Source organism: Pomacea canaliculata, linkage group LG1 (genome assembly GCF_003073045.1).
Source record: "Pomacea canaliculata isolate SZHN2017 linkage group LG1, ASM307304v1, whole genome shotgun sequence".
Classification (NCBI taxonomy): Eukaryota; Metazoa; Mollusca; class Gastropoda; order Architaenioglossa; family Ampullariidae; genus Pomacea; species Pomacea canaliculata.
Genome location: NC_037590.1, coordinates 43746986 through 43757117, shown reverse-complemented (window position 1 = coordinate 43757117; position 10132 = coordinate 43746986). Strand labels below are relative to the sequence as shown.

The 10132-nt window shown below is 38.6% G+C and overlaps 2 protein-coding genes across 2 annotated transcripts; both read right to left on the bottom strand.

Moving 5' to 3' along the window:
* Positions 1-5391, bottom strand: LOC112570781 (lysyl oxidase homolog 2-like). The gene is made up of 4 exons (XM_025249441.1): positions 5305-5391; positions 2902-3170; positions 2089-2230; positions 1-420 (listed from the first exon to the last, which is right to left on the bottom strand). Exons 2-4 carry the CDS (start codon positions 3023-3025, stop codon positions 225-227), a joined length of 462 nt encoding a protein of 153 aa, XP_025105226.1. The 5' UTR covers positions 3026-3170; positions 5305-5391; the 3' UTR covers positions 1-224.
* LOC112561461 lies at positions 5284-7153 on the bottom strand. Its single transcript, XM_025233978.1, has 4 exons — positions 7068-7153; positions 6410-6556; positions 5721-5921; positions 5284-5444 (listed from the first exon to the last, which is right to left on the bottom strand). Exons 1-4 carry the CDS (start codon positions 7111-7113, stop codon positions 5284-5286), a joined length of 555 nt encoding a protein of 184 aa, XP_025089763.1. The 5' UTR covers positions 7114-7153.
* Positions 7154-10132: the final 2979 nt, after the last annotated feature.

Genomic DNA, 10132 nt, shown 5'->3' with positions numbered 1-10132 from the left:
AACTATTTAATACTTTATTACAAATTTGCCGACTAATCAAGGTAGATCGTGAAAGAATCAAAGCAAATAAAGAAAAAGATAAGAATGTGCATAAACAATTCATCGTGTGTCTTTTCAAAGTTGAATCACTGTAAATAAAAGTAAGTTTATGCTAAGACAGTGAACATGTCAGATAATGAGACATTGTTACTTCATTACCGCAACTTTGTAAGGTCTACTTGTTTTTAATTCAGTGTGAATCTTGGCAAGCAGTCCACTGCGATATCGTAGTAGCGATTACAGGATTGACCGTTGTAGTTGATGGAGCAGTTAAAGATGCTGTCTTCATCGCCGGTACAGGTAATGTATCCGATGTGAGCCGGTAACGTGCTCGTGCCGTAGTTTGCGCCGACATTTACTTGCGGCGAATAACTTGCATCTCTGTCAGATAAGAAAGATAACAGTGAAAAGGAAGTAAACCTCTGGCACTTACACAAAACCGTTCTCTCTCTCTCTCTCGCACGCACACACACACACGCGCGTACGCACACACACAAGCACACACACACACGCGCGCGCAGTCATGCACGTTAAAATAACTAGAGCAGTACACACATGCAAACACTTGTCTATCCACATACACACATTATCGCTAGTTCAACATCTCAAACAACTGAATAAATATAAAGAGAGATTTAACCCTGACAGACACCTCAGAGCCAGGTGTTTGTTGTTCGCAGATTTCAAACGTATCGAAACTGAATTCTTGTAAAGCAAACTACAATATTTTAATTACATTAGTCTTACGAATGTTAACAAAGATATGTCATTAAGTCCAGAAACTGTCCATTTTGCACTAAATTGGAGACGAGATTTAAATTTGTTACCACAATACCTTCAATATTTTCTGCTAAAACCATTTCTAAATGCCAAAAAAAAAAAAAAAAATAAAAAAAAACAAAAAAAAAACCAAACAAACAAAAGAAGCAGTGCCTCTTAATCTAGAAGTCAACCCACATGATTAAAAACCAGTGCTAGTGTGATAGGAATCTAGACATCAACCATAATGATTCAAAGAATGAGCTGCTATATATGCTCAATATTTTAATGCTAAATGTTTGGGTAAAATTTGTTTAAACTCTTCTATGTATATTTTCTCGAAATAATTAGTGTGTTTTTATCAGCAAGTCCTCCTTAAAGGGATACTCAAGGCTTGTGATAAGGCTGTGGCGACGGTCAAACGTTTCAAAAATATATTTAGTTACAATGACAGAGCACGAGAGCAATACAGGAGAAATAAATGATTCGTTTCTCCCTTAATTACCACTTATTAGCACTATTTCGGTCGCCGATATTTATAAAATTTGAAAAACTCCAGTGAAATCAACCCTTGTGTCCTTCCGACGAGTAACCACGATAGCTTCCCGAGATGGTCAAGCAGACGAGTCTTATTGTGATGTCAGAGTCTTGTTGTGACGTCAGTCTCTGACAACAGGAAGTGTCTGAGGTCATTGCGAAGATTTGACGTCGTCTGTTTATTCGTATGACGCACTCTGTGTGTCAGGCTTGTCAGGCTCTGTCTTTCGGAAACTGATGAAAAGAAAATTTTAAATCTTTTCCATCTTTTCGTGGCAATCGGGTGCAGCACATTCTCGAGGCATGGTCCTCACTATGGAAACCACACGTCATAGGGTCACGTGACGGAGAACAAGACTTCGTGGAAGCAAAAAAAGAGTCCCGTGTAATTTCTTTTATTAAACACAACATTCTACTAAAAACCTTCAACGTTTTCCACATGAACACACATATAAATAGACGAGATTCAAATTTATCCTACTCTTTACGCGATTTTAAGCAGTTTTATTTTGCCGTTAGAATACCTTTAAAAGATTTTTAAGTCAGCAGCATCTCAGTAATAATTAAAAATTCTGGCTTTTTTATCCTTCCCAATCTCCATCACTCCCTTGTTTTGTCATATTCCACTCATCACCGAAGATCATTACTACAGACTATGGAAGACTCTGGAGTGACTTTGTCTATTTTTTCCAAAAGATGTACAGGGTGGTGGGGTCGTATAAGAGCATCATATCATATCATACAAACTCTCACCGCTTGAGTCGTAGACTCCTGCAGACAACAAGGGCAATGGACGAATAGTAGTTGCTGCTGCACACCGCTCCCCACGTGCCGTTCACCTTCACTTCAAGTCTTCCATTCCACGGTCTGCTGCCTCCGACAAGGCGCACAGTGTCTACACAACACAATACAACTTTCCAATTCCAGAGGACAACTGCAGGTAAGATTTACAGTTGTTCAAGCACTAGAAATATACTGCTGAGTGCATACATGTACATACTGACTACCAGTGAGTACAGTTTTTAATAACACTAACAGTAGGTACAGTTGGTTCCTGCGTTTGGTCACCTGGCTAACACATCATCACGGCCAGTGGAATTTATTAAGAGGATGGCATGTAGAATGAATGAGTTGTGATGATATTCTATGTCTCTGAGCATATGTCTAAAGTTTCATCGGTCAGACAAGGTAGAACTCACAGCCAAGACATAATCAACAATAGTAAGTAATAGTAATACCTTCCTCGGTATTTGTGGTTAGTGCACATGTAGTAGGATGAGATTAACTGTTTTAATTTCCTACGAAACAAATTTAACCTTAACCTAAATAATAGCTCATTGTAACATTAATCACAATCTCTGTTTCTCTCTCTCTCACACACACAATTGCATTTACTTACATACATTTACATCAATACACGCAAACACAAGCACACATATTGACGAAAACATTATTAGCCTTGTATAACAAATCCCTGTTCACACTAAAACTCGTTATGTAAACTTGGTAAACTGCAAGAATACAGTGACACTGTGGAAACTAACCAAGTACTTGAATGCCTCGTACCAGATTCTAGATTTACAAACTGTTGGAAGACGGATGTGATTTCCTGGATTTCACGCTTGGCTGAACTGAACAGCGCCCTCTGTGCGGAACAGCTGTCTACGTGAATCTCATTACTGACCATCATGGTGGACGGCACATGCGCACACCTGGCAGCAGGCTCATGGATGTCTATGAAGCAGGAGTAGTTTCCTTCCTCTAAAGGGTTGTTCAGCTTCAAAATGGAATCGCGGCCTGATGAAAAGTCAGTCTAGTATCTGACCTAAAGGTGTCTGTAAAACAATTGTTACAGTGCTACAAGAACGATTAGAGTTTGTCACGCGACCCAAGGTTTACGATAAACTGTTAAGTGTGTACAATAGAATCAGGGCTTCTGCTACGGCTAAATTCTTTGGGGTCCCAGGGACCCCTTCTTCAGATTTCTAAGGGGTCCCAGACTATCTCTAAGGGGTCCCTTCACAATGTGAAAAAAAAAAAATCAACAAGTCAACTACTTTGTTCAACTGCCTTTCAGGCACACAAAGCACTGTAATGTCTAGTCAGAAACGGAGAGATTTCTGTGCCGTGAAGTCTGTGCAAGCATCTGTGATGAGCTTATGCTCACTGTACTTGGGGTGCTCACTTTCTTTCCGTTTCTGAGACGATGATTTCAACCACGCTGTCACCGACATCTTGGAACTCTTCCCGGTAAGGGGAAAAACTCAGTTCAAGGGAAGTAACTCTCACCTTGTAGCAGACGACAACAATAGACTGGGCTACGATGTCAGACACTACACTTACCCAATTTTGTATCTGTTCTTCGCCCAAATTTGAAGGGGTCCATGGGACCCCATTGACGAAAATTGAAGGGGTCTTCCGAACTTTTAATGAGTTAATGCGTACTGTACGCAATTGTTTGCGTAAGCAGAAGCCCTGAGAGAAGTCATCTCCAAGTCCTCTTCTTCACACAAGACATTGAGTTGGCAGACTGACAGTCTAACAAACTTCTCTATCACTCCATTAAGACAGTGACATCCAATTATTGTCATTTCCTTATGACTATTCCACAATGCCTGCAATATTTTTTGCTTTTAGGGGAAACTGCTTTCCTTTAATATTCTAATTTTCATATCTTTGGATGAGTTTCTTACTCTTTTTATGTTGTTTAGATTGTGATATATATATACACGTGAGTCCCCACGGCATGTGGTTTTGCTACCAGTGATACATGATATACTCTGTCAACGATGATTACTGTTATCTTTACTAATGCCAGTCATCTGTGTGCGAGGTTTATTTGACATCCACGTGCTTTGTACTCAAGTGTCACAACTAGGAGATGTGCTAACGGGTATCCGTCGTCTTTAGTGTGTGTGTAGAGAGGTGGTGTGCGTATGAATATTATAGATATGTGGTTGTTTTGTTTGATTGTTTTAGATTGTGCCGCTTGCTCATTACTTTGTAACTAGAACTTTATGCATATATAACCCAGCACTTTTCCCATGTTTAAATTGCTCATTGGGATTACTAAAGTTGGTCATTGTCATAACTGAAAAGTTTCTTTCTCTTCACCATACAAACCCCAACGGAAGTTTCGCTATTTATAAAATGCAAACCATTTATTTCAATTTAGAAATTTCTTAGTTTTACACTTTTAGTGGTGAACTGATCGTGGATGAAATAATTTTCAAATATATACACAAATTTTAGCGCTCTTTGAAATTCAATTGTTAACCACCCGTGGGATCTTTATGGACCCCAGGTGTAAATGCCACATGCTTATGGATGAATTTTATTTATACCATCATCCAAATGTTTCCCCTCGCCCATCCTGTATGTGTCTGACCAAACGGTACTTCTTCTCTCAGAAGACAGAGATGCTTGCTTTGCCCGAGACCGAACGACGAGAAAGTTAGAGACATTGTTGTTGCGGGAGATTTTCATGTGGAGTTCATGCAAAGTTTGTATGTGACTTCTGTGCTCGGCAGTAATCACATTTTCAGCCTAGATAATCTTTAATTTTGTGGCTATAGCAGAATGTAGGCCTAAACAAAAATAATATGTTCTCATATGTTGCAGCCTCAGACTTTAGAAGAAAATTATGACCAATTCTTGCGATACAAACTCTTCGTATCTTTTTTGTAACATTACTATGTTTGTGATTGTAATTTGTTGTACCTGTTAATTACCCTGATTTTTGTGTTTTAATTAAAAAAGGTATTGTATTATCCACAGTGCGTGCATTTTCATCATGAAGCGAAAGGCAGAATAGTTTTGTGGTCTGTATGAACCACTTGTGGTCAACGCTCTAAAAAGTTCACGGACGTTAGAGGGTTTACACGAATTTGCCAACTGATAGTGGTGACATTTATAGGAATACAAAATATTTGATTACACCAACATGAACTAATGTACAAAGTAGCCCACCTTCCATTTCACAGAAAAAGATGAGGAGCCCCAGGAGGAAAACGAACCGCACGCGAGCTGCACCTGCCACTCGCCGGCGCTGAAGATGGCGTTGGGCAACACCCGCGCCAGCAGCCGGTCGTCGTCCGTCCTCGGAGGATCTAGAACCATGGGAACAATCAACACAAACTTACAGAATTGGATGTAAACTGATTGAAACACATTTGAACTCACCGACTTCTGTGTAGTGTTTGCAGTCTGCTTGCTATCCTAAAAGGATGTTGTGAAGCTTTGTTAAATAAAACAAATATTAAAAATATGCATCGTGCATGCCGCTTGATCAATAAAGTGTAAGAAAGAACATTTACAAGAAATACTTCAGCATATAAAAGGTACTTTATATTTTACATGTATTATCTACATGGTTATTTTATTACCTGGTTGTCTCAGGTAAGCGTATCTCGTCTCAATAATAACGCCGTTAATGATAAGGCGAACTGAGTATTCGCCGAAATCTTCGTGCTTTAAGTTGCTGATCATAAGGCCAACATTTCCAACGAATTTCAAAGTTCTCCGTGAAGAGTGGGGCACGAGAAACTCATTGTTGAGGTATGTTGCAATAACTTCTGAACTGCCATCTTCGTAAACATACAAAGCAAATCAAAACATGTACAACATATATATATATAGACATGCATGTGTACACAACCTTCGTGTACTGTATAAAACTACTTCAGAAAATTACAAAAAAAAAAAAAAAAAAAAAACCAAAATTGACATATAACCCAGAAACAATTTCTTGTTTTATCTACCAGAGAAGCAGAAGACTGTGTAGGACAGGTAAAATATGCTTTGCTAACTAGGATGTAGATGTATCTTACGTAGATTATCTCTTGTATTAACGATGGTCAATACGAAGGATGTGGGTTAAACATCGTCTTCCACATTATGTCCCATTTACACAGTAAACCACACACACTTTATCCTACACTCACATACACGAGCGCACGCGGACAGTCAGACGTAGCATAGCGCACGTGCATGGTCAGCCAGTTGTGACCCAATGAACGTCGACTTAACATTTTCACTCCATATACAGACTTACCTTCACAAAGTCAGGTCTTACCATTGTCTTTAAAAGACCACTCCAGCTCAGCTCTTTCAGAAGCAGAGGGGATGATGGCCCAGGGAAAGGTGACTGAGTCGCCCACACACGAATAGTAGGTAGAGCCGTTGGAGGGTGCTCCACTCAGCCACGTGTACCCGTAACAAACTGTCACAAAACACACCTTACCGACTTTAATGACTACATTATAAAGGAATTTCTAATCCCATATTCAGCATCTTTCTTAATTAGCATTAATTATTTACAGTACAGCATCAAATGTAACATTTCAAAAATAATTATCAAGATCTTATTAATGTCCATAGACATGTGACCACTAGTACAAAAGTCTGCTATTTCATATCTTCAACTTATGAAATAATTTTTCGATGTTTCGAGAAAATTCTACAATTTTTCACGAAGAACATTGTGAAGGAGAAATTTAAATTAACCTGAGACTGAAGAATATGTAAATATTAGTGAGTGAATGGAAAGAAAATAATAATGGAATAATTACTTTCAAGCCAAGAAGTCGAAAAAGGAAAAAAAGATTAAAAAAAGAGGAAGAGATAAAAAGGATCCAAGCAGAAGTGGTAGGAGACACTTCAGATGGCTTAGCATGAAAATATTTACTCAGAAAACCCACACACACACAGACAGTCCCATTAATAAACAATACCTGGTAAAAAGCCAACAACGAGAATCATAAAAGCGGATACCATCATCTTGAGTACTTTCTTGTACTGAGTTCTGTCAGAAATGTATACACTGCCTTCTGTTTATACTGTATATATATATATGCATACTAATACTGATAGACACAGGCGACCAAAATACGAGACAACGAATCATGCTCCTAGCTACTAACCCTAACAACCTTTCCCATCCTCTACTTTATCTTGAGCTCGTGCATAAACACACACATAAACACACACACAAACATCTCCATATCAAAATGTAATGTAAGTCTAAGTATCAACTAAGGTCGATGTCGTGAGGATTTTTTGTCAGAGATGAAGATCACTGGCAGATGGCTTGTTACTCAGCTAAACTCAAACTTTGGCAAATAATCTCAGTAAACAGGATGCTCTTCTTAAAGGACAATGGGAGTGCAGCTATTTTGTTATGGTCTGGTTAAGTTACTTTTAAGATAACAATTCCTTAGAAAACAAATTGCTGATTGCACCCCTACATATTAGAAGTTTATTTTGAAGCTTAAACTAAAGTTAACAACTTAAAAAATCCAAACCGGATTCAATCTGTAAACTAGTAAGTAAATCTTCTCCAGCTAAAAATTCAAAGGGAAATATTCACGGCCATTTCAATATACGTTATAATATTATGGATTCTTTGTAAGGAGAGTTACTGTGTCGATGTGTATTATTGTTAATAAAATACAAGGACATTTCAAACGTATATTTTTCTAAGATAAGTCCTGTAAGAGTTTTAGTTGATAGATTAATTTTCAGCATTGAATTTTTTTATAGTTACAACCTACTGCTGATAAGAAAGTTTTTACAATTAAAAATTAAACATTATAAAAATTGATAAATATTTATCAATGTTCAGACATTTCTTCCTCGTTTACTTGCTTTAACTTAATCACACTTGTTCCTGTTTAAAGCTCGTTGTGTCCTCCTCAATTCTTTTTTAACTGTTTAAATTCTCTTCGTTCCACTGAAAGTCCAAGACTTGGCTGTACTGTATATGCCGATCGCTTACACACACAGAGAGAGAGAGGGAGAGAGGGAGAGAGGGAGGGAGCGATAGAGAGAGAGGGAGAGAGCGAGAGAGGGAGAGAGGGAGAGAGCGAGAGAGGGAGAGAGGGAGAGAGCGAGAGAGGGAGAGAGAAATGTGTGGAAGACCTCGGTTGGTCGTTTCTCGCAGGACCTTCTTCCCATCGCCGAAGACCGACTTCTGTGGTGAACTTTGTCACACGCAGCATCTTTTTCGGTGCACCTGACAATCGGTACCAGCGGCCATCTTAACTAGTGATCAGGTAGAGCCAATTAGTGAACAACACTTTTCTGTCTTTCTGTCCGCTATCAAAGCTTGAATACGAAGACGACTGATTGGGTCCCCCATTCGTTGTTGTACCAGGATGTACCCTAATGAGACTTGTCATCCTGACACACAAAGGACCTTCTCGTGCTCTCGACATGTACTCGTCAGGTACCCATTCATCAGTTGGGTCGATGTGGGAGAAGCACACCACGGGTATCGAACCAGAACCTTGCCGGGAATCAAGTGATCTGTTCACTTTTGTCATCCGCTTCAGCGTGTGTACAAGTGTGTTTGCCGAAACAAAGGACAACAACAAGTCTCATTATTGTCCCCTTAGTGACTATGTCTGACATTTGTACTGAGTACAAGTAGCTGTGTCCTTGTCATTTGTGAAGACAGAACTTTGGACACACAAATCCTTTTTCCTAATTTAATTTAGATACAATTTTTTCCAATTTTAGTTCTTTCCATGAGACTAGGTTCAATGTCCTGTCCTGTCAATGTGTCACTGTAGCAGCAGCGCCTGAGACAACAGTAGACAAGGCTAGTGGTTGTATTACTTATCCAATCAACATCGTGAACCACGATGAGCTTCTCTCAGGAAGGACTAGGATCACTGAAGATACTTCTTGCCATGTGTCTGGCTTGCTTTATCTCTGTCTCATCTGTAAGTCAATCACTGCTTCATATCAACAACATATGTGCACTCTCAAGACCAGGATGTAGATACATTCATAAGATTAGGACAAGTGTTCAAGAAGTAAAACTGTCTTTTATGTTTTTTGAAAGTAAAGGTCAAACCAGATTTAACTGATTTAATTGAAATGTACAAGCGTCAGGTACTAGAGTATTTTTACATTTTAACAAGTAGATATAATGCGCAAATATAATTCTTTTTCATTTGAGAATATTTTTAAAGCTTATTAAAATCTTCTCAAGCATTTATAACAGAAAATAAGGATTTATCATAGAGTGAGTGACACTTATAAGAGATTAGTCAAGAGTGATATTAGGTTTCTCTATCTGTACAATTCATGGATAAATGTTTGCTAGCTCTCTAACCACCGAGAACCTTTACTTAGCAACAATAAAGTGGTGCAGAGGACTTGATTTGATCACGTGAGTCAGCAGAACACTGTCAGAACTTTCTGACGACAAAATAAACAAAGTTTAAGGTATGTTCTTGAAGAAGGCGGCCAAATATTAGACATTTGCAGCACATAAATAAAGCCAGAATGTTAGGAATTGAGGTTGTCACCCTTAACTGTTTGGAGGCAGGGATTGTCCCCCTTAAGTGTGTACTAGTTGAGTGCATGAGAATGAGTAAGTTTTATGAAAGATTGCATGAGTCCGCGAAAGCTTATCTGAACGCCTGTTGTTGGGCAAAAAACTGAGTTGCATTATTTAGACGCAAGTCGGGGAAGAAGAGAGACTGTTGCAAATTTCTGAGCGAAAGAGACCAGAGAATCAGAATAATTCCTTGTCCAGTCAGGGAATGGTCTGAAAACTTAATATGATAATGAAACAGATATTATTATTCTTTTTTGTTGTAACAGTAGTAGTTACAATTCAGTATGAGTATTCATAGCCAGGTCAGGACTTCAGGAATTACCTGAGATTTGTTTGTTTGTTTGTTTGTTTGTTTGTGTTTTATGCCGTGCTACCAACTATGGCTATATCACGGCAAAAAGTAGTTGTAACTTTAAAGGTTTTGGAATAAAAACTTCCTAATTCTTTTAA